At 52.5% G+C, this 23,105-nt stretch overlaps 10 protein-coding genes across 10 annotated transcripts; 4 read left to right on the top strand and 6 right to left on the bottom strand.

The window, feature by feature from the left end:
• Positions 1–1,412: 1,412 nt before the first annotated feature.
• Positions 1,413–1,706, top strand: J4E87_011068 (uncharacterized protein; the record flags this gene model as incomplete). Its single annotated transcript, XM_049382635.1, has 1 exon — positions 1,413–1,706. The coding sequence occupies one exon, from the start codon at positions 1,413–1,415 to the stop codon at positions 1,704–1,706; it is 294 nt and encodes a 97-aa protein (XP_049227643.1).
• Positions 1,707–2,042: 336 nt separating this feature from the next.
• Positions 2,043–2,618, top strand: J4E87_011067 (uncharacterized protein; the record flags this gene model as incomplete). The annotated part of the gene is made up of 1 exon (XM_049382634.1): positions 2,043–2,618. One exon carries the CDS (start codon positions 2,043–2,045, stop codon positions 2,616–2,618), a length of 576 nt encoding a protein of 191 aa, XP_049227642.1.
• Positions 2,619–2,993: 375 nt separating this feature from the next.
• On the bottom strand, positions 2,994–5,739 carry J4E87_011066 (uncharacterized protein; the record flags this gene model as incomplete). Its single annotated transcript, XM_049382633.1, has 3 exons — positions 2,994–5,483; positions 5,593–5,657; positions 5,733–5,739. 3 exons carry the CDS (start codon positions 5,737–5,739, stop codon positions 2,994–2,996), a joined length of 2,562 nt encoding a protein of 853 aa, XP_049227641.1.
• Positions 5,740–5,947: 208 nt separating this feature from the next.
• J4E87_011065 (uncharacterized protein) lies at positions 5,948–7,655 on the bottom strand (the record flags this gene model as incomplete). Its single annotated transcript, XM_049382632.1, is given in 4 exon segments — positions 5,948–6,950; positions 7,002–7,495; positions 7,553–7,632; positions 7,649–7,655. The coding sequence occupies 4 exon segments, from the start codon at positions 7,653–7,655 to the stop codon at positions 5,948–5,950; spliced, it is 1,584 nt and encodes a 527-aa protein (XP_049227640.1).
• A 1,038-nt stretch (positions 7,656–8,693) lies between these two features.
• Positions 8,694–11,413, bottom strand: J4E87_011064 (uncharacterized protein; the record flags this gene model as incomplete). The annotated part of the gene is made up of 2 exons (XM_049382631.1): positions 8,694–9,968; positions 10,016–11,413. The coding sequence occupies 2 exons, from the start codon at positions 11,411–11,413 to the stop codon at positions 8,694–8,696; spliced, it is 2,673 nt and encodes an 890-aa protein (XP_049227639.1).
• Positions 11,414–11,961: 548 nt separating this feature from the next.
• On the top strand, positions 11,962–13,105 carry J4E87_011063 (uncharacterized protein; the record flags this gene model as incomplete). Its single annotated transcript, XM_049382630.1, has 2 exons — positions 11,962–12,453; positions 12,503–13,105. 2 exons carry the CDS (start codon positions 11,962–11,964, stop codon positions 13,103–13,105), a joined length of 1,095 nt encoding a protein of 364 aa, XP_049227638.1.
• A 539-nt stretch (positions 13,106–13,644) lies between these two features.
• J4E87_011062 (uncharacterized protein) lies at positions 13,645–15,800 on the top strand (the record flags this gene model as incomplete). Its single annotated transcript, XM_049382629.1, has 4 exons — positions 13,645–14,120; positions 14,171–14,665; positions 14,954–15,527; positions 15,576–15,800. The coding sequence occupies 4 exons, from the start codon at positions 13,645–13,647 to the stop codon at positions 15,798–15,800; spliced, it is 1,770 nt and encodes a 589-aa protein (XP_049227637.1).
• Positions 15,801–16,199: 399 nt separating this feature from the next.
• On the bottom strand, positions 16,200–17,246 carry J4E87_011061 (uncharacterized protein; the record flags this gene model as incomplete). Its single annotated transcript, XM_049382628.1, has 1 exon — positions 16,200–17,246. One exon carries the CDS (start codon positions 17,244–17,246, stop codon positions 16,200–16,202), a length of 1,047 nt encoding a protein of 348 aa, XP_049227636.1.
• Positions 17,247–17,664: 418 nt separating this feature from the next.
• On the bottom strand, positions 17,665–19,436 carry J4E87_011060 (uncharacterized protein; the record flags this gene model as incomplete). The annotated part of the gene is made up of 4 exons (XM_049382627.1): positions 17,665–18,072; positions 18,126–18,966; positions 19,012–19,349; positions 19,431–19,436. 4 exons carry the CDS (start codon positions 19,434–19,436, stop codon positions 17,665–17,667), a joined length of 1,593 nt encoding a protein of 530 aa, XP_049227635.1.
• Positions 19,437–21,635: 2,199 nt separating this feature from the next.
• Positions 21,636–22,775, bottom strand: J4E87_011059 (uncharacterized protein; the record flags this gene model as incomplete). Its single annotated transcript, XM_049382626.1, has 3 exons — positions 21,636–21,852; positions 21,901–22,613; positions 22,671–22,775. 3 exons carry the CDS (start codon positions 22,773–22,775, stop codon positions 21,636–21,638), a joined length of 1,035 nt encoding a protein of 344 aa, XP_049227634.1.
• Positions 22,776–23,105: the final 330 nt, after the last annotated feature.

Genomic DNA, 23,105 nt, shown 5'->3' with positions numbered 1-23,105 from the left:
TAGTAGTACACTAATATTATTCTATATATATATTATACTATATCTATAATTAGTTAGATTAGTAATATATTTATAAAATATCTACTTAGAGTAGTATAAAATTATAAACTATATAAGATATTAGTAGAGAATATAAATAAGAAGTTAACTATATATTACCTATTCTACTTAATAGCTTTAATAGCTCTAAATAGTAGTTTTTATAGTATATTTTATTTAAAAGTACTAATACTAAGCTACTAAATATATACTATTTTAAAGTACTACTTAGTAGATATATATAAAGGTAAGTAGCTCTTATATACTAAGATAATATATATTAACTAGTAGTATATTTATAGAAAGAAAATAGATAAACTTTTATAGTATTAGTTTATCTTTATAAGTTTATAAAATTTATTACTTTTAGTATAAAGTAAAAATAGTTATAAGTATAGTATTCTAGTTTTAATTATAAGTAATTTATAGAAAGATAGTATTATTAGTAATATAGATATTATTAGTAAAGTATACTTTATATAAAACGCGTAGATAGATATATAGAGTTTAAAGTAAGTTATTATAATAGAAGTAGAAAATATATATAGATATTTAATTAGCTTTTAACTTAATATTATAGCTTTTAGAGTAAGTATAATAAATTTACTTATAGATATAATATATATATAGTATATATAGTATTAACTCTAAAGTAAAGCTACTATTTTAAGTCTTAGTAAGAAATATTAAAACTTTAGATAATTATAATATAATATATATATAGGTATAGTATAAAACTTTAGATAGAAGTAATATATATATACGCACTATAAGATATAATATTATAAATATTTAGATAGAAGTAATATAATATTATAAGAGCTCTATACGCTAGCTAGTATAGATCTCTAGAGCTTATATAGTCTTATACCTTAAAAAATCTAGTTACTACCTCTAGTATTAGCTAGAAGTAGAGTAGCTTAACTCTATATAGAGTTATATAGAATTTTAATTCTAATTACCTAAATCTATTCTTTCTAGCTTAGTTTTTCTTATACTACTTATAATTTTATTCTATTATAGATACTTCTAGAAGCTTAGTAAGTAGAGTAATAATTCGCAAGACTTAGACTGCTATGCCGCGTTGCAAGCGACACGGTGTCGTGGAGCGCACTATAGCACTTCACCTCGGCTATACAACTCTGGACCCTACCTGCGGCAACATCGCAAGTCGGCTACTTCGCGCGTCAACAACCAACGTCATGCGACAGCCGTGAGCGCAACAACAGCACCGATGTAACTACCACTAAAGCACGATGCTATCCCCAGCGGCAGCGCGCACACTGCGCATCTCGCGCGCGCCACGCAACGCTTTCCGCCTCCGCATCCACCCCCAACGATGCCGCTTCAGCAGCACCCCCCGCCACCACATCATGGAAACAACCGGCTTCACCCCCACACAACTCGAAATCCGCGACGCCATCTTCGCGCTCTGCTCCCGCTTCCCCAACAGCTACTGGCGCGACCGCGACGACAGCAGCAGCGACCCCTCGGACTTCCACGCCGCACTCGCAAAAGACGGGTGGCTCGGCATCGCTTTACCAGAAGCATACGGGGGCTCTGGACTGGGGATCTCAGAAGCGACGATGATGATGCAGACAATCGCTGAATCTGGCGCTGGTATCGCGGGCGCGCAGGCGATTCACGCGAATGTGTATGCGACGTAGCCGCTGGCTAAGTATGGGAGTGATGAACAGTTACAGGAAACGATACCGAGGATAATATCGGGGGAGTGGCGGACGTGCTTTGGGGTTACGGAACCGGATTCGGGGTTGGATACACTACGGTTGAGTACGTTTGCGCGGAAGGATGGGGATGGGAAGGGGTATAGCATAACGGGGCAGAAGATATGGATAACATGTGCGCAAGTCGCTTCACGCATGATCCTACTCGCGCGAACGACCCCACGCGAAGAAGCGGAGAAACCGAGTAAAGCGCTGAGTCTATTTTGCATCCCACTTGATCGCTCAGCGCCAGGACTGGACATGCGACGAATCAAGAAAATGGGCGGGCGCGCCGTAGACGCAAACGAAGTCTTCTTCGACGCCTACCATATCCCCGCTTCCTGCCTCGTCGGCCGCGAAGGCGAAGGCTTCAAAATCATCCTCGGGGGCATGAACGCAGAGCGGTGTCTGCTCGCAGGCGAAGCCCTCGGATTAGGCTACGCGGCCCTCACAAAAGCCGCTGCCTACGCGCGCTCACGCCACGTCTTCCAGCGGCCCATCGGCATGAACCAAGGCATATCACACCCCCTCGCGGACGCGTACATGCAGCTTGAAGCCGCGAAACATGTCACGTACCACGCGGCGCGGTTGTACGATGCGAGTAAAACGGATGAGAGTATCAGGCAGGATGCGATTGGGGTTGCGGCGAATAGCGCAAAGTATCTTGCGGGTGAGGCGGCGTTTACGGCGTGTGAGAGGGCGGTGATAGCGCATGGGGGTATGGGGTATGCGGCAGAGTATGATGTGGAGCGGTTTTTGAGGGAGTGCTTTGTACCGAGGATTGCGCCGGTGAGTAGGGAGATGGTGTTGAATTATATTGGGGAGAAGGTTTTGGGGTTGCCGAGGAGTTATTGAGTGTGAGGGGAGGTTGGAAGAAGGTCTAAGGGCGACGTGGAGGGAGAGAGGAGACATTCATCACGACCCCTCCGTTTCTACCACCCGCTCGCAAAGTTTCGGAATCGCGGCGAGCCTATTGAGCGTGCGAGGAAGACTTGAGGAAGCAGATTCAAGAGCAACAGTAAGTATAGTCTGAATACATATACAAAAGCAAGGCTACATAAAAATCGCCTACGAGATAGCTGTTCATATATCCATATCCAACATGAATGGCAATTGAGATCGTCTCTAGTCATATACAACAAGAATCAAACGCTATTAACATCCGCGTGTCCAACGCGACTCCATAACGCCAATGCAGTCGAATGCGCAACGCCTCGCTATCCCGAATCATCACTCCACCTTCCCACCCTCCTCAACCCTCTCCTTCTCCTGCACCAAATCAACCTGCTTAACCGGATGCAACAACACAGCAGGCAAACACATCCTCCCCTCACCCGTGACCTCATACTCCTCGCCACCATCATTATCAACCTTATACCCCATCCACCTCTTCCACAGATTAGGCGCAAAGCCAGCGTGGTAGTACCAAGTCGTACCCAAAAAGTTATGTTGGCGCTCATCCGAAAAGACAGACATGCGCGCACCGCCGCTCGCGCCATTACGGCCGTTGTTGAAGATAGCGGCGAGGTACTGGGTTGGCCATTTGCGGTCTATGAACACCGGGTGCGGGGCGTACACGGCTTTGAGGCCGTGGTGCAGGGCGCAGGACGCGGGCCACATTTCGGAGAACATGGTGTGGCGGTGGCGCGACTGTTCGCGGTGCATTGTTTCGAGGAGACGGCGGGACAGGCGGCCGGAGGTGTTGATGGCGGTGCGGCGAGGAGGCAGACCATTCTTCTTATCATAACCCGTGACGTCGTCGGCGAGGATCCAGTTGGTGTGGTCGGGGTCGAAGAGGGGGTTGAAGACGATGAGGTCGGCGGGTTCGCCAACGCCCCACTCGTACTTGTCTTCTGTGATGGTCGTGTTGGGTTTTACGTTGTCGTCGATTTCGATATCGGGGTAGTCTTGCGGGAGTTCTGGGCCCCAGACTGGCTTCTCGGGCTTTTGCATTTCGGCGAGGGGGACGTGTGGGTTGGGTGGGAGATGCGATGACCATTTGTTCGCTTGGTTGTTTGTGCCGTGCTGAGTCTGCCAGTGCACCATTTGCTTGAACTCTTCCCAAGTGCCGTGGACTGATGGGACGTAGAAACGGGCGTCGCGCTCCCACAGCCCTTTGCGCGGCTGGGCGGTCGTCCATTTGGAGACCTGTTCGAAGAGGTGGTAGTGGTGGCCAGTATACCGTACGTCCATCTCCCAGTGCCAGAAGAAGTCGAACTCGGGGTGCTGGTGTGCAAAGTATGTGACGGGCATGAAAGTGGAGCGATACACGCCGTGTACAGGCAGCCCGCGGTAGTTTGACTCCTCTAGACCGCCGTAAATCAAGCCCATCTGACGTTCCGACCAGAGCGTGCCCATGCCGGCGAACTCAGCAGGTAGCGCGTTCTTGAGGACTTCCTGGTGGATCGCTTCGTCGGCCCAGATCTGCTTGTTGTCGTCGTGGACTTGGATCAAGAAGTGGACTTCGTATTCGCCGCCGGACGCGAGGCTCAACTCGGAGATGAGTGCGCGCAGGTACATGATGTCTTCGTCGTCATAGTTGTAGTCGTCCCATGTTCGGACGAGGACCGCAGTCCTGGGGAGAAGCGTGTTGTGCGCCGCCTTCGGTTGTAGTACGGTGCCGTTTGCGGGAGAGTCGTCAGCATCGCGTTTCTGCATGGTGAACGAGTCTATCCGCGACTTGGGTTGCTTCTGGAAGCGGCCCTTGTTCTTCTCCAGGCAACGGTCGATTGCCTCCGCCCAGCTGACGTCGCGGAAGTCAACCTCGGCGTCCACCTTCCACACGTCTTCGATGCCTTCGCGGTCGCCCTCCATGCCGGCGCCCGTTCCACCGCGCCGCTTGCTGTAGCCGAGGCCATACGGACCGAGCCGTCCGAAGCGCTCAAAACAGACATCGTCCCTCAGACCCAGCGTTTCGTAGCTCCCAATGACGTTATCCGGCATACCCTGGGGCACGCCCTTGTATGCCCGCAGCCCTGGCACCTTGATGGTGTCGTTCGCATCGAGATAGCACGTCTCGACCGGCCCGTATCTGTCCACGTAGTTGACGCCGCTGTAGTCTGGGTACGGGTCGAACGGTATTGATTCGGCAATGTGTGCGCCCTGCGACTGTCGCTTATCGACGTCGCTCTTGGGCTCCTCGGCGGGCAGCTCAGGGTCAATGTCCTGCTTGGTGGGGTATTCCGGCACGTTCTTCTCGCGGCTCACCAGCGACCGCACGCCGCCGTGGTACCGCTTCAGGAACGGGAAGCTCTCCCAGACGTTGGGCGGCGGCGGCGGCTTGTTCAGGCCGAGCTCTGCATTCCGTATCGAGGCCCAGCTGCTGCTGAAGAGGAAGTACATGAAGAAGAGCAGCGTACTCGCCACGGCTAGCCCAAAGTATCTTGTGCATGCCCGCGGATTCCGGTAGCTGTATGCGCTGACGGTGGCTTTCGAAGGGGCTCTCCGGTGAGATTTGGAGGACCGTCGCAGCGGTCTCGATTCGATGTTGTTCGGGTTCGGATCGTATGCGCCCGAGGATTCTCGGGATGAGGATGGGCTCGTTGTGCCCGAGGACATGTAGGCCTCGTAGTCGTCGCTGGCGTAGCCCTTCTCGTTGACCTCGCCGTCCTCGACATCGCGCTCGTGGGTCGCCGCCTGGTTGTACGACTTGGCTTTCCGCTTGCCCACGGATAGCGGACGGAAGCCTAGCATCTCGATCGGGGCGTGGTGTGACGGTGACTATCGCATGTGCGGTGAGGTGACGGCGTTGCGTGAGGGTCGGTGCGAGGTGTGCAGCTGGCCAATGAAGTCGTTACGTAAGGAATCAAGAGGTGAATTGGATATATACGTGTCGGAAAAGCGTATCAGTCGTATCAATGCGTAGCGGTGCAGTCGGTGGTGCTGGTGCTGGTGCTGGTGGTGCTAGTATACAAAGTTGCAGCCCGCCCAGGGTGCACGCTCGGAAATCGGAAAGATTGCCGCGCGCACTAAACATGGCGTTGGCGGAACAACCACCGCCACTACGCGTACTACACAGCACCACACGGCCGACATCGTGGAACATTGCTTATCGCATATAGTCGGAAGCCAGGATTATGCCCTTGCGTGCTCAATGCATTCAAAATGATCAAGATGCGCATGATGCGAAGTCTCCTACAACGACTTCGCGACACTTCTCCGCGCTGGAGTGCTGATACATCACACTACGACTCCTGCATACTCACCTTACAAGGAAACCCATCCACCGGATGCGCCGCCCCCTGCGGCACTTGATACGCTCTCTCTCCAAACACCGTCTTAATTCCCTTCGAAGGGTTTAGTCGATCCCACTCCTCATACATATCCTTCACATCAAACTCGCGGACCGTCATAGCCAGCGTAATCTTGATATCCAGCATCGCCAGCGTCTGGCCCACGCAATTCCTCGGGCCAAATTCAAACGGCCGCCATCCTCCCTTTGGTGGATACAAAGCATGACCAGGTTCGACGAGCCAGCGCTCGGGCAAGAAGGCGTGAGGTTCGGGCCAGTAGTTTGGGTTACGCTGGATTGCGCCGTGGACGACCCAGATGTTGATGTCTTGGGTGGGGTATTTGTTGCCGTTCTTGTCGCGGAGGAAGATGCCGGGGAGACCGCCTCGCATGCCTGAGGCGGGTGGGAAGAGGCGGAGAGTCTCCTTGACTACGGCGTTCATGTAAGGGAGCTTGTTGATTTGCTCTGGATGCTTCTTGAGCACACCGGCGGCTGTGTCGTTGCCTGCGCCAAAGACTTCGTCGAGCTCCGCACGGGCTTTGGCCAGGGCTTCTGGGTGTTTGGACAGCATGTATAGACTGTATACGATGGTAGCGGCCGTCGAATCGTGTCCAGCGAACAGGAACAGCCGAATTTGGACCGTCGCCCACCGCTTGAACTCAGGGTCGAGCTTGGCCGCTCCTTTGCGCTCGCCCATGTACGCGGCTATTGTGATGTCCATGACAGACTTGGCGCGGGTGGACGGCTTGTTGCTTCTCCAATCTTCATATCGCTTGTCGAGCTCCGTGCTGATGTAGCGATCCATCGTTTTGCCGTTTCGCCATTCAATCCAGGGGCGGTACGGGTTCCAGCGCTTGAACGGGTTCATCTCTTGGTCCCGGCAATTCCATTCTATGGAGCTACGCATCGCTGCTGCAAGGGCGTTATGGCTGGTCATGGAGTGGAGACGTGCGTTGCTGGTTGTGTTAGTACTTGAGACACACGTGATGAGCTGGTGGTATGCTTACATGGTGATGACGCCGATGAGATCCATCATATAATCACAAGTCAATCGATCCAAAGAAAACGTATCCCCCTTCTTCGCATGCTCTCGCAGCAGTCCCACGTAAACTTCGGCTTCCTCGATGATATGCGGCGTACTCTCCATCATAACCCTATCACTAAACCCCGGGTTAAACAGCGCCCTCGACCTCTTCCACTCCGCGCCATTCATATCGAAAAGATTCGCACCTCCCGCGAACGGCGCGAAGAACGGAATCAGAATGGGCGGCTTGGGCAGATCGTATTCCTGACATGCCTGAATCGCCATCTCGGGCGACGTGACTATCATGAGCGGACTGGTAAACGGCCACAGATCGACGTAGAAGCAGTTGTCCGAGTCGGGGAAGGAGTTGGAGAGCAAGGTAAAGGCATCAGACTGCTGCGAGCCTTCGGGGAATTGTTTGAGGAGGTCTGGCAAAACTGTGAGATTTCCGACTGCGAAGTTCCATGTCGGAACTGGCTTTGAGGAGGGAATGTTAGCTCATGCGTTGTGGTGTGTTTGGGGGAGACGGCGTACCATGCCCTGCTTTTTGAGCCTGTAGAAGATCATGCGCATCTTCACCAGCTTGAACATGAAAACAACAATGGCGGCAGTCGCTGCAGATAGCGCGACCTGCCATGCTGCGCGCTTCAAGTCAATTGAATCCATCGTACGCTGCCTCTGGGACGACGTCGTGTCCCGGCGGCACACTTCGGGGCGTAGAAGTCGTAAGCTTGTCGCTACGTCGCTAGCGATCACCACGGGGCGTATACATCTCAAAGTCAAACAACAATGAAGAGGATAGGGGTATATTGATGTCACGTTTCGCAACGGCCTGGCAATCGCTTTTGTAGCCCGTCGCAATCGTAGCCATATCGGTGGTCGCGCGGTGCTACCTGGCTAGCGCTCACCGCGCTGAAGCGAAAACTAACGGGGCGTAGCGGCCCAGGCTGCCACTAGCTATTCCTTGCAACTAACAACATTTTAAGCAAAGCTAGAGCTAAGGTTATTAATTAAATCTACTTGCAAGCCTCTAATAGTTACCTTTTATTACTTTTAACTTACTTATAAGCTTTCTTATAAAATTCTATTCTCTAAATAAATATAATTATCTTTTTATTTTACTTTTACGCTTATAACGCTTTTTAAGTATTCTTTAGTATAAATAATAGTACTAGTAAATAGTATATAACTAAGTTTATATAAAAAAGCTATATAAAGTAATTAAAAATAAAGCTAGTAGTATAAAAGTATCTTATTTAGGTTTTATTAAATTACTTAAAATTAAGTTTTTAGCTTATATAGTAGTACTAGTAAACTATATTATTATAGTAAGTATATTAAGACTTAGCTTTAGCTTATATAATTTATACTATTATATAGCTATTATAAAGTAAGTTTTACTTAAGTTAGTCTAAGTTTATATAAAAAAGCTAATTTTAACGTACTATAGCTACTATATTTATAGTAGTTTATATAAGTAAAAATTTATAAGTAAAAGTTTTAGCTACTTATACTTTATTTTAGCTAAGTAGTAGTAGTAATATAACTAATAATTACTTTAAGTAGTATACTAGTTTTTAGTAAAGAGAGCTAATAATAACCTTAGCGAACGCTCTGTATCCTTTGTTAGGTGCCTTGCAGACGAGGCCACTAGCCCTACGAAGAAAACTCCTCGCTAATGCCTGTCTATGCTTGATTTCACTTCCGCCCATTTCTTCACCACCGCCGCCTTCTCAACATCACTCGCACCACGGAACGCGACCGCAGATCGGCGCAGCTGGATAAAGAAAATCTCCGCCTGCAGCGCAGTGAGATGCCGAGCCAAGAGGCCCCTCTCGACGCCTTTCAGGAAGTATCCTGGCAGGCCAAAGACCGCTGACAACAGTGTTAGATAAGCGGATAAGCGGAGCATTCGGAACCCGAACTTACCGGCTCCCAAATGGAGATATAGCCCAGCGAGACCTCGCCCAATTCCTTTGCCAAAGCCCATGGCGCCTTCTTGTTTCGCGCCGAGATACGGGTGTCGAACGATGCCTACAAGTGCGTCGCTGAGGCCGAGCACGAATTCTTTGCCGGCGAGCTTGCAGCCGCTGCCGAAACCGGTGATTTCGTCTCTTTGACGCGCGGGGTCGTTGTGGATTGCGTATGAGGGTAGGTTTCGGAAGCCATTGGCGATGTTGTAGAAGAAGGCGACTGGGGTTTTGGCTCCTGTAGCCGCAAGATCACCGACGTAATGCGCGGTGGCGCTTGTGATCTGAAATCCACGGCCGCCTCTTGCTTTCCTCGCAGCGATCTTCTCGCGAAGAGCTGATATCCCCGGGCGGTTTTGCGGCTTCTCGAAATTGTGCGTGTAGTCATCATCGCATGACTTCTCCGCCATCCTGTACGCCAAATGGTGAAAGTGTTTAGATGTTATACCCTTCTCCACGTCTGGCTCATCAACAGTCGGCACTCTTCTCAAGGCTTCTGCGTCGGCCTCAGTCTCACGTGGTCTCTTCTTCAGTCGCTGTGAGAACTCAGCCGTATCTGTGCCTAAAGAGGCCATAAGTCCTCCGAAAGCAGCGACAACACCGACAAACGGTCCTTCGGCTCCTTCATGGGTGTAGTAATGCCGATGTTGCAGCAAACGTAGATGCTTCAGATCCAACCGTCTTTCTTGGACAAGCACGGAGGCTGCCAAGCCACTCAGATGTGCTCCAGTCTCTTTGTCACGCCAGATAGCCAGGCGATCCGGACAGATATGACATCGCATGCCATCAATGCCGAGTTTCTGCTGGAAGTCGCGCACAGTATCGCCAGCGCCGTCTTCCTCCGCAATACTCTCGGCCATCTTTTGAACAGCGACCTTGACCGAATCTTGGAGCGCAAAGTTTATGCTTGTCGCAAGGCTCTCGGCAGTCATCTGTTTGAATGGGACGGGCATTGGTCCAGCTCCGGCCTTTGCAATCATCTATCATATTGTTAGATCAGCTCAGTCAGTCATTCATGAAGACTTACCTGCCCCCAGAAGGGCTGATCACCGAAGAAGGGCACAACAACCGTAGGCCTTCCTAAGGCAATCCCGGCAGCTGTCGTACCCGCACCTCCGTGATGAACTACACAAGATACCCGCTGAAAGAGCCAGTCGTGCGGACAATTACCAATGAGATACACATCATCCGGCACATCACCCGCACCCACGCCGCCCCAGCCCTTGGACACTATGGCCCGAACTTTGGCTAACTTCACGGCCTCGAAGATGAGCTTGGTGAGAGCCACTGGGTCATCGACCACTATGCTGCCAAAACCAATGTACACCGGAGGAGGACCCTTCGCAAGAAACTCGGCCAAATCGTCCGGCGGCGTGTAGTTCGACCCGGCATCCAGGAACGAGAAACCGGTAATGCTGATGTGTGAGCCCCAGTCAGCTGGCCGCGGGATCAAAGCCTGTGACCATAGGTAGCTATATGGGACGCGAAGTCTCGAAAGCAAGAGATGACCCCAGAGCGGGCTAATAGCGTCTAGGTGCAAGGTCTGCGTTCTAAACTTGTTGATGACATCTCCGAGACCTTGCCAAGTGAGCAGCTCCATGATGCCGAAGCTGAAGTAATTCGCGACCGACCTCTCAACCTCGCCATACTCCATGGCCGCTAGGGGGTGATGGAAAGCTTTTGTTGGCGACCACGGCATGGTGAAGACCATGTGCAACGGGATGCCAAGCTTCTCCGCGCAGTGGATGTGGCCCATGGACGGCGGGTTCGCAATGATGCAATCTGCGATGAACAGATCCTCAGGCGCGTCCACGTCCAACGCCGAGACTCTCTCGCCCATGCCGTCACCCGCCTCGATGCAACTCCTCCAGGTCCCCTCCATCATCTCGGCCATCTCTTTTCGTCGCTTGCCAATGTCCCCGGCTTTGATGGACTGCATGTTTGGAATCAGCCCTGGGTTCTTCACCATGTACGCCATGAGTGCTTCGGGGTCGCCTCCGATGGAAAAGAACTCCACCCCGTTGCTTTCCACAAAGTCCTTAAAGGCGGGATGCGTGCAGATGCGCACTCGGTGGTGATGTGGCGCAGCTTGTAACAGCTTCGCAATCGGAATGAAAGGCTGCACATCGCCACGAGACCCGCAGATATGTATCGCGATGTTCAGTCGCGGTGCGCTGATGCTGCTCGTCTTGTCGCTGATGAACTCATCCACCAGAGTCGTGCTGCCTCTTCGCGGTTTTGCGCATCCCGGGGGTCGGCATGCCGCGGAATCTTTCTGGAGCTTGTCGAACCAGTATTTCAGGTGCGTCGTGTTCCTGTGGAATTGTATGGCGACCTGGCCGAACGTGTTGACTCTTCCGGTACTTTGCGCTTTCCCGTCATGGTACTCGCCGCGCTTCTGTCTGGAGCTGAAGTTGAGAGGCATTGCGATACCGGCTGCACGCGGAAGCTACATCGGGCTGCCGATGGATTATAGGAAGATTAGACGAATGACGGGCATCAACATGCTTCAACTGTTGGTCTTGGTACGAGTAATCAGTCTTTGCGGGTTGCCTCTAGCGCACGCTTACACCTCTTACTCGATCGGCTCGCAATCTGCAGGTCGCGGATCTTCTGCGGCGAAGCGGGCCAATCCACAGCGTGTTGCCCATGCCGCGCCGCCGATCATCCGCGCCCAACGAACTTTCGCACGAACAGATTGTGCTCGGCCGTGTCTATCTCGATAGTCTGGACCGGAATCTCAGGACTTTGCGTGGCGGCGCCATGATCGTCCGTGTTGTTACGCCTATCACAGTTGGACCGAGGGCCGCATACATAGGCGTCACCGTCTCTACTCCCGAGTAGCTCAACGGCGAGACACCGAGCGCAGGTTCAGTGACATGTGAAGCAACAGCACCCACTCCATCATTAACCTCGACCTGGACGTCCAGATTTGCATTGCGTACGACGACGGTTGCGCATACACATCCAGCCATGGCCGACGATCAAGAGAAGGGCATCATTGGGCGGGCGCGCGGCATGTCGCTGTCGTTGCTGCACACGACACCGCAGCTGGGCATGTGGCAGGCCACTGCGACGGCAATGGCTCAAGCGCCCAACTTGACAGAGTTGCGAGAGCCAGAGTCTGGAGGGTCAAACATCACGTTCGATGCGCATGGCCATGCCACTCGAGTAGCGGTTCCAGACGAAGACGGAGAGCTCACCTTGGTTAAATCCCAGACTAGGATCCTTGACCAGCCAGCGGCAGACGCGATTGTACCGGGAGAAGTGGACGAGAAGACTGGGAAGAAGTCGCGCAGACCTCACGGACATGGACTTCACCGTCGACGAACATTGAAGGAGAAGCACGCGTCTGCGGACAAGGAGCCATGGGGCCCTACCATCAAGCACGGTCTAAAAGCCTTCTGGGTCTTCTTCCTCACCCCCTCCGGTTTCCTAATCACCATCTACGGCCTCAACATCGTCGTACGTATGCGCGCTCCCCATTCGTGCCTCCTCTTACTAACAACCCCAGGCCTGGGGCGCAATGCTCTTCTTCCTCCTCCTCAACGCCGCCCCCGCCATGTGCCACCCCAGCTGCGACGACGACTACAGCTCCCGCAAAATCTGGCTCGAAATCGACAGCCAAATCCTCAACGCCCTCTTCTGCGTCACGGGCTTCGGCCTCGCACCCTGGCGCTTCCGCGACTTCTACTGGTCCATCCGCGCCGTCTACTTCCACGACTCAAACGCCATGCGCCGGCTCTGGAACCAGAATAAAGCGTGGTTCCGGCCACCGGCCTGGTTCACGGAGAACGAGGGGTGGCGCTGCGAGGAGGACTTGATGCCGCAGACTTTTACGGGGGAGAGGGCGCCGCCGACGGGGATGTGGAAGTTGGCTTTTACGGTTGATATGATGGTGTTGAATACGCTGTTGCAGGCGGTGCTGTGCTTTTTTATGTGGCATTATAATCGGTTGGACCGCCCGACGTGGGCGACGGGCACGTTTATTGCGCTGGGGTGTGGGGTTGCGATGTTTGCGGGGATCATGTCGTGGTGGGAGGGGAGGAAGGTTAAGAAGATTGAGGGGCCCGAGATCAAGGTTGAGACGAAGGCTGCGGATGTGGAGAGTGGATAGGGTGCGCCAATCGGTCATTACATGTGTTTACCCCAGTGCATCTTCGTCGCAAGTTCTGCTGTTGATGTCACTTCCGTTTCGAGACGACCCGATAGGATGGATGTGACCTGGATTTTGGAAGTCGCGAGTTGCTCGCCTGCTCCGCGTCACCGCACGCCGCCACATTTCGGCCGCCTCTCCACTCCGCCTCCACATCAGACCCATCCGTCACCGATAACAAAATCCGCCTTGGGTTTCTGCCTCGCTTCGATTAAGGATCTGCAGGTGGTGTAGCACGGCTGAGTACACTCTGTCATGAAGATGCTTACCGGTGCGGGGCACCTCCATGCGCGCTGCATGCGACCTGTCACGCCCAATAGAGTCAACGTACATATCTCAGCCTTGGGGGCGAAGCAGCAGGACCGCGAAAAGAGGCTTTTATGTCTAGGCTGAAGAGCTGTTACATGTTGCGCACAATTCCTACAGCCTGGCGCGACCTTCACATCGTTTACCGCTCACACCGACGCTGATTTCGGTGGAAGACAAAGAGCCTTTTCGTTATGGCAGAGGTCATCGGTCTGGTAGCATCTCTCATCACCCTAGCCGGCGCGAGTGCGCAGCTAGCCACAACCCTCCTCGACGTCGCTAATGTTATCAAATCCGCAGAGTACGAAGCTAGGATCATTGCTGTAGACATCAACGGACTCTCAAGCTATCTCACACAGTTGAGTATGATTGTGGACACCCCAAACATCAAGACGGAAAAGCTTCGCGAAATTACTGTCGTCTTGATCGCTGCATGCAAAACACTCATAGAGGATTTAAAGATGCTCATCGGAGAGCCGGTTCAGCCCGACCCCGCAAGACGCGCTTTCACCACATCGATGGTACGATTCCGTTTCAGATGGATGAAAGTGGGGCCTAAGGTCATGTTCGTCAAGAGCCTGATCGACTCTTTCAAAACCACTATCATCGTCCTTGTCTCCACGATGAACTTAGCCGTTGTGCTGGAGCGGAATGCCCCCGAGTCTATAAGGTACACTACGGAAGATCGCAAACATGGCATTATGGCTAACGTACTTATAGCGAGAGTCTAAAGACGCAAGTTGAGAGCAACATCAAATTTGCGGAAGACGCTACGGAGTGTCTGCACTATCACACCACTGTTCAGCAAGACGAGGTTCCATCTTTCACGCCCACTGTGGGTTCCAGCGCTACGACCGAGGTGAAAGACGCGGAACAAGGTGCTGGGGGAGAGCTAATCGTGTCTAGGCTGCGGCCTCTGGACGAGCGCAGCCTAGCAGTACACGACGCAACACTTCTCACTAACCCAGACTCTGAGCCTGATGATTTCGCCCTCCAAATCTTTTACGACTGTACACAAGCAATCGAAATGCAGCAGATGTCTAGCGCGTTAGCCAAAGATGTGCTGGATTATCCTAGCCGAAAAGCGGCATGGAACTGGGATGCCTTCGAGAGCTCTTCTGTACATGAGCGCACAGACTCAACTAGTGATGTCGTTACCCCCGTAAGCCATCCCGAGCTCTACAGTTCTCCAGAGCCTCGCCTAGCAACAGAAGAGTACCGCAATTCTCCCCCCTCGACCCGATCGCCGCCTATAAGAGAGAGATCTCTTCCACCAGGCCGAGATAGCTCTCCTCTACCGGATCGAGACAGACCTCTTCCACCACATCGAGAAAGATCTCTTCCACCACGTCGAGACAGATCTCTTCCACATCGTCGAGGAATAATGCACTATACTGCAAGCGAAGGTGAATCGTCCTCGTCTGATACCGGCGCAAATGCAGAAACATCTTCCGAGTGTGAAACCCCAAGTCCGCTACGCAACGATGTACCACGACAACGCAGGGCTGCACCTGAAGGGTCAACCCCCCCTAAGCGTGAATCTCGATCAACGGCGAAGAAGGCCAACCGCTCGACAATAAATGCGGGAGCTCGCCGGCAGAAACCCTCTAGGTATAAGGACGAAGAGACGGCGCGTTATGATAATCAACAGGAACGCAATCCGCGCAGTCGTAGCTATGAAGTTGACAGACTAGCGAATCTTGAGAAATTGATTCTAGGCCAGAAAGATGAGCAGCTCAAGAGGGAAGCTGCCGCGGATGCGGTACGCTATGCAGAGCGACAAGCAGCCGATATGAAAGATGCAAAGATAGCTGAGGAGAAGAAAGCAGCGAGTGAGAAAGCAAAGCTTATGTTAGAGGCTGCGCAAAGGGCAAGAGAGGCGGCTGAAGAGAAGGCAGCAGAGGAGCGGAAGTCTATAGAAGCCGCTCATGCGAGAGCCCTACAGGACGCGAAAGAAGCGGCGCAAGAATTAGAGAAAGCAAAGATACTTGCACCAAAGACGAGTGCGCCTATTATCTTCCATGATCCCGTCGGCCGTAAGTTCGAAGGCCCCTGGCGTTTGTGTAGCACGTGGAAGGTAAGCAATGTTCCAAGCTTCGTAAGGTACTTATACTAATTAATGCAGGGGATGGAAGAATTCCTCGCGGAGATCTGTGCTGGATCAGCAGAGGTCTTCAGGCTAAAGATCAGCGGACAGTACGACCTTGTCAGGGGCGACGACGTCATCATCCTGCAGGGGTTGTGGGATAGCATGGTTGTTCCTGGATCATCAATAACGATGCGCGCCAGAACTTCAGCCGAGAAGAAAGCTCCGTGGTTTCGTAGGTCGGTAGGAAAGGGAAGTGGCTAATGTAAGGTAGAAATGTTATACTATATACGGCTATTACAGTAGGCGCCCTGACAACAATACCCTTACATACAGACTACTACTACTTATCTTTCGTCCATCCCCTGTTAAACACCACTGCGTGCGTCCAAGCTGTTGCGTCCTTTGCTGCGCCTTCGCTATCAACATCAACTCCAAGCGAAGAATACGTCTGCCTATAGCAGATTGCTACCGCACTAGCAATACAGGTTCATTGCGCTCTCATGAAGCAGAAGGCATACCCACTATATCACCGTCATCAATGATCGGCATTTCATACCTGCAATGTATTCCCTTCGTGAGAGTATCTGCTTGCGTCTCCTTTCGAAGTTGCGCAAGCATCAGGTGTCCGATCTTGCTCCACGTTCCCGCCGTACCATCAAATTACCCTTCCTCTTCACCAACCGCAATCTCCCAGCCCACCCTCTCCAAATCCTTCAACACGAGCTCCTCGAACGCTCTACTAGCCATAGAATGAGGCGTACTAGCCGGAACCAAATCCTTAAGCTGAAAAGGTTTCGTGTCCGCCATACTCCTTATAACCCTAATCCAACTCACCTGCAGCGCCTTCTTCTGATCCCCTTTCTTCGCCATAGCCAGCAGTTCCAGAATCGAGGCCGATATGCCATGGTTGGCGACGTCAAGGCATACTTCGTATCCTACATCGAGCAGTACTCGGCGTGCGAGGAGGATATTCGGGAAGGCGTCCGCCGACTCGTATAACTTGCGTCTCGGAACGATGTGCGCGCACATATGATAGTAATGTCTCTCAGCCCGCACTGGTCGTGTGAACTGGGTATACCGATAAAACTGCTCCGTAGACTCTGTGTAGATCTGCTGGCTCGTCCATATCCAAGCATACTCTTGCGCGTGTCGAAGTCCCTTGCAGGGGCCTCCGTGCACTGGTGCGACAAGATCGCATGTCGACATAAGACTCGCCCTGTATGTACCTTCCGATGAATACTCAGCTGTCATAACTGGGCCCCAGGGAATAAGATCGTGTTCCGCGAAATTCCAGGTTAGCTCTTGGTAAAAGGATATCATCGTGCCGCTCCAGGCGTGGTGGTATACCATGTCGCGGATCTCTCTGGGAAGTCGGAAGAACCGGTTAAGAAGCTCCGTGTGGTGCTTTCTGGCTCTTTGTCTCGATCTTGCTGCCTTGCGCCTTTCGTATGGAAGCAAGGCCTCGATGAGAGCAGGTCGTTCTTCCTCGACTTTTGCGCTCAGATCAGCCGCGCGGTAATGAGCCTTGTATGCATTCTCCCTCGCGCGTGCGAGAAGTTGGTCGAGATGGGCTATGCGGTTTCTTATGGCTCTTCTTTCGATCTTTTCGAAGCGTTGTGCGGCTTTACGCTGCTCTTGTGTGGGCGTCTGGTCGGCGACTAGCATCGCTTGCTCATCGCTCTGTTGTTCTAGCTCATGTTCGTACATTGTTGCGAGTGTTATGAGGAGATATAATAGATGCAAAGGCGAATATTTTGGGTGCAAAGCTTTTCGAGTAGATGGATGAATGTGACGTTCGCTACCAAACAGGGTTATGGCTGTTCCGTGGTTCGCATACACCCCATAATTAAGACGAGCCAACCATGAGTCTCATGATTGCAATCTCTCTCATTTGAGGATTACGATTGCGAATAGGATAGTGATATATTGCGGGAGTTGTGAGTGGCTCATTGCTTACTCTGCGTCTTCGCAGTACCAGTGGATGCAGTGGATGACAGAGAGCTAACTATTGACTAGCATCACCTACTATGCCGAAGGATCATAAGATGAGAAAGGGAGCAGAATGCACAAAGGTTCAATTGCAAGAAAGGACACCGTCTTGTACCTCATCCTGGTCGTCATCCTCCTATTTTCCCTCAAACAGCAGATCTTCCACCAAAGTGGGTTCATAAGACCAGTCCAGCTTACCGCGCACATTCCACTTGTCTCCACGCGTCCTTTCGGAACGCGCATTCAGTCTAAGTTGCAGCTTCGAGTACATCATATACGGCTGGCAGCGATCCGACGCCCCCTCTCGCGAAAGATGAAGAGTAAGCCACTTAAAAGCGCCTTGCCCCGACCCCAGAAGACGATCTGCGATACCGGTCGCAGATGCGACAGTACTTTCTTTGTTAAGTTCGGGGTGGGGGATGTTGCCCCAAATATCTTGTACGAGCTTTTCGCTGTAGTCATTTGCTTCGTGGGGAATGTGCAGCCAGAGATCAAGCTTCGTAAGATTTAGCCCTACTAGGGCGACGAGATGTTGCGGATCGATCTAATAGCACGGTCAGCGCAACTGTGAATTTGGTCCGAGTGAGCGTGGCTTACGTTGCGTTCGCAGGGTGCGTCCCAGCCTAGATGCTTGAGTCTAGGGAATGTCCGCGCGATGTCCTTCAAACGGCTGAAGGGCATGACAACCTTGTGGCAGTATGCTTCGAATGTCGGCCCAAGGATCAGTGTCTCGAGTGTATCCTTGTGCTGCTCAATAGCGGGCCAAAGGTCGTCTATACCCGCTTGCGCCCGTGACAAATCGAGATGTTCAAGTGCATCAATCGACTCAATGAATCGCTTCGCAGGCGCTTTATCTCCTTCCCACATCCCAAAACTCAGCACTTCAAGCTGAGGGCAAAGTCCTGTAAAGCAAGTAAAGAAGTTCTCGGGATGTTCGCCGCCGAAGTCAAGCTTACGCAGTCGGGAAGGGTCGATAGCATCGCGAAACATGCGGCAGTAGTCGGGATCCCAGAGGTACGCCGTCTGACCATGATATCTCAAAGTCTGAAGAGTCATTTCCTCGAGAAGAGGTAGGCGCATACCGGTGGTGAGATCGAGACGCGGTATCTTCGCCGGCTCCGTATCGGGTGTGAAAAGGTTGTGGCCGTCTTGCAAAACTTGGAGCCGAAGAGATCTAACGTTCCCGCCAGCCGCCAGTGCCTGGGAGAATCGAGGCCACTCGGATCGGCATGGGTGCTCGGGAGCGAAGCCCTGCATGTATACCTCGTAGGTCAAGCTGACGAGAAGCGGAGATGACAGAAGCTTCATGTCTATCTGACGATGTGGAATAGTCTTCGCCATCTTTCGGTCCACGACAACAACGCGTATCTCGGGCTTCGGTTCAATCGCGTGGATAATGTCGTATACTGCCGGAGGTATGTGCGCGGAGGTCTCCCAACTATCAGAGTCAGTTCAGTGCTTACAAAAGTGCGAATCAACGTACTTGAGTGATCGGAGATTTTTATGTCGCGAAGTATTGTTGAGTATCGTAATGAGGTCTGCAGAGGGTACCTCGTCTTTGACGGTAATACCGCGAATATGCTTCGTAAGGTCACCGTGCTCATCCTTGGAGAGCTTCTCCACGAGTGCCTGGTATGCCGTTGACTCTCCTTTCAAGATGATGTTGCGGTATATGTACGGCAATGCCGCATCGTGCAAGACCCCAGAAGATTGTGCTACATTGAGTAGATCTGCGGGTGATGTGTCCACGATGTTCGAGAGAATGAGGTGGTGAATGTCATCGGGAACGGCATTCAGGTTAACCGGATGGCGCGCGACTCTCTGTGACGAAGCAGAAGGGGTGTTGTCAGCGACGAGAGTGTTGCGAAGTGACATTGCAACAAAGATACGTAACCAGAATACTAGCATGTTGGTCAATCTGAATAGAGATGCAAGACATCCTTATACCTTAACCTTTTCCAGGCAGAACTGTGAAGCAGGCGCAGCAAACCACGCGGTGCCAGCAGGACCGAAAGCCATTACGACGACACGAGATTCTGAGTCTGCCTGAGGCAACTCCACAATGGGCGGTGAGGTCAACATCTCGTAGCCTAGTCCAGAATCAAGCTCCTACCATGAGGGATTAGAGAGCGTTACCGGGTACTGTTGTTGAACCAGGAAGAGCGCCAGCCTCGCTTTCATCGGGCTGAACGGTCTGGAGTTCACTGCCACGACTGCGCCACGACGGGAGATCACTTCATGTTGTGTTCGGAGATTCACGTGGCATATGGAGAAGTCCTGATCGATGACGCGGATGATGGTGGGCAATTTCGTTAACCACCCGATAGGCGATGCTGGTAGATGCTGAGTACGTGCGGCGGTTGTAGTGTTGCAGAAGGCGCTCAGGTGTTAACGGCGATGACGCACAAGCACGTGACTGATCAATGCGGGGCGTCGGGCCTGCCTTCCGCTGCTGCCTAGCCAGTCCATCATCACCACAACACCATCACCACGAAGCAACAACAACAAAACGCAATGTGAACACTACGCCGACACACATTGAATCGCAAATCGCTAGAGCCGCCGCTCATCCTCGTCATGACTCCTTGAAAACATTGCAATTGCAAAATGACTACGAGCGTACAATCAAGGCGCTCGAGCGCCTCGTTGCCGACGCACCGGCGCTGAATTGTTGACAATCGGTCTGTGGAATTGTACCTGCGATGCAAAGGCGTCGGAAGTGAGTCATGATCACGCGTACAGCTGTTCTAAGCACCCTGCTAACATACCCATAGAAAAGCGAGTCAATGCCGTCGCTGCCCTTGCAACCAAAGCGGCGGAATTGCTAAACAACCTCGACGAATTGCCCATCTTGCTAGCATCGCAATCGAAATCGCAAAACGACAAATCGGAATTGGAGGTGTCGCGAAAACGTCAGCATCCGTGGCATATTGCGGCGGCCATTCGCGAGCTCGTCCTCGACCATGATCCTCGAACCGAATTGGTTGAACCAAATCGAATGATACGAATCGACATGAATCGAATTGAGTGGACCAAATCGACATGACCAAAATCAAGCGAACCGAATTGATTGAACCAAATCGACATGAACCAAATCGAATGTCCCGAAATGATTGACCCAAATCGACACAACAATTGCAACCGCCTTACGTCGCGGCTATTGAACCTCGAAGTAAGTACCAACCCCTAGGACACTTTCTCAAACCAGCGATGCTAACCCCAAGACAGAAAATGGAAAATTGGGCTATCGCAGACGGCGAAATGGCAAGCGGCTTGTGTGGCTAATGAATGCACGGAGCATGGTTTTACTGCGTTCTATCGGATCTCGATCTGGTGCACTTTTCCTTTCGCTTCATATCGTGGTGTGTATCACGGTGCACTCTGTTCTATCGTGGTTTCTATCACGGTGCATTTCGGTTTCGCGCTCTATCAGATGTATATCTGGTGCACTCCATTCTATCGTGGTCTTCATCACGGTGCATCCCCCTTCGCGTTCTATCAGGTCTCGATCTGGTGCACTCTCTTTTCGCGTTATATCGTGGTCTTTATTACGGTGTATTTTCCCTTCGCTTCATATCGTGGTTTCCATCACGGTGCACTTTCCTTTTGCGCTCTATCGTGGTCTCCATCACGGTGCATTTTCCTCTTGCGTCATATCTTGGATTTCAACTCCGAGGTGCATGCCTGCTTTTCTATCATGGTGCTTCTATCATGGTGCACTAAAATGTAAATAGCGAACAAGCCGTGTCTGAATCGGGAAATGAAATCACACGTACAACCCCAGCTGTTTAATCTTGTTCATTTCATGACTTTTCATGCATATGGCCAAATGCCGTCAATGCTACCGCAGGGATGAATGTAGTAGTTATACAGCGCTTCTCGGACAGACTCTAACTCGCTCGCTCGCTCGCTCGCTCACGAGTAAATCACCCCCCTGATCACATTGTCTCTCATCATAGCCCTCGCGACCATTGTCTGACCTCAAACCCGACTTCTTCCTGATAACGCTAGTCCCAGAGCGTCATGTCGCGCGATGTCGCGCTTACTGCGTTAGCAGTGGCATGTCACTAGAACGCCAAACTCCATGCAGTGTGCCTTTTATCCCATTCATGCCTCCTGCTCTCTTTGTTGCCTGCCCTTGCCGCCGCCTCGTCGGTCGCCGCCCTTGCCCCTGTTGTCGCCGTCCTTCTTGCCGTCGCCAGCGAGAGGGTCGCCGCCGCCCATGGTGAGCGCAGCGGTCGCGAGACGGTTCGAGAGGTCGATTTGTGTGCGGATGGTGTTGGCGAGGTATGATACGACGAGGACGTCTTGGATGTGTGCGTTGCTGGAATTTATTAGCATATGTCTGGAAGTATAAATATTTCTGACGTACAAGTCGCGCTCAATGTCGGCGGGCTCGACCTTGGGTGCCAGGCTGAGGGCGTTCATCAGGAACTGGCCCAGCGCGGAGGATGGCTCGGCCTCCTCGTCCAGCACGTTGTTGACGTAGTTGGAGACGCGCTCGAGCATGTCCAGGACGTGTGTGATGGCCGTCTCCAGCGAGTCAAGGTCCGTCATGACGTCCTGCGACCGGTCCTCGCGGTCCTTGGCGGACGAGATGAGCTCCAGGCCTGACCGCTCGGCCTCGCCGTACTTGATCTCGTGGGGCACGGGGATGAAGAGGCACGAGTCGGCGGCGCGCTCGGCGGTGACGCCAATGGGCGCCGAGATGTACGTCTTGGACTCGATCTCCTGGCCGGGGACGGTGGAAACAGTCAGGTGGACGGCGGGGTGTGGCCATGTGCCGTCGCCTTGCTGGCTGTAGAAGTTCTGGATGAGGGCGGAGAAGGTGTTGAGGTCGCTGCTGGTCGCGTACCAGCCGACGAGGACTTCGCGGGGGTTGGCGCGCAGGTGCAGGGCGAGCATCTGCTTCTGGTAGTCCATGTCGACCTCGACCTGTTCAGCCGTCTCGGTGTGGGGGACGGCATAGCAGTTGCGGATCTCGATCTCGGTGCCGTCTTCGCTGCGGGTGCCGAGGAGGGTGCCGATGACGCGCTCCTGCTCGGCGGGGCGGCGGAGGGAGTGGTCGAGGATGGAGAAGACGGCCTAGCAGATGGTGTCAGAGAGTAGAGCAGGCAGCCTCGACCGTGGCTTGTCGCATACCTGGGGCTGGATGGCGACGTTCAGCGGGGCAGTCGACGGCTGGGTGCCCATGGAGGCGGGGCCGAGCGGGCGCGCCAGATGCAGGAAGGAGTCGTTCTCGGCCATGGTGGCGGTTGTGATGGTGGTAGGGTATTGCGGGTGGGCGTGGTGGTGGGCGTGTGGTGAGGCGCTCGGAGACGTCAAATGTGGTTGGTGGGGCACGCAGCGATATTCTTCACGAAATCTGGGCAGGGTGCGTTCGCTTGCACGGACCATCTGAACTTTTTCGCGGCGCGGAGTTAACCTACGAAGTATCTCAACGGGACAACTCTACCTCTCACATCCATATACTTCACTTCTCTGCCTGCGCAAGAGGTGGTCGTAACTTCCACCCACCTCCACTACTCATTGCGAAAAGACCCGCACCTTGCATCAAGCTCCCTACACATCGGCGCA

The sequence above is a fragment of the Alternaria ethzedia genome (assembly GCF_023757985.1).
Source record: "Alternaria ethzedia strain BMP 0044 chromosome Unknown scaffold_68, whole genome shotgun sequence".
Classification (NCBI taxonomy): Eukaryota; Fungi; Ascomycota; class Dothideomycetes; order Pleosporales; family Pleosporaceae; genus Alternaria; species Alternaria ethzedia.
Note: the sequence above shows the minus strand (reverse complement) of the source record. Positions and strands in the feature narration are given on the sequence as shown.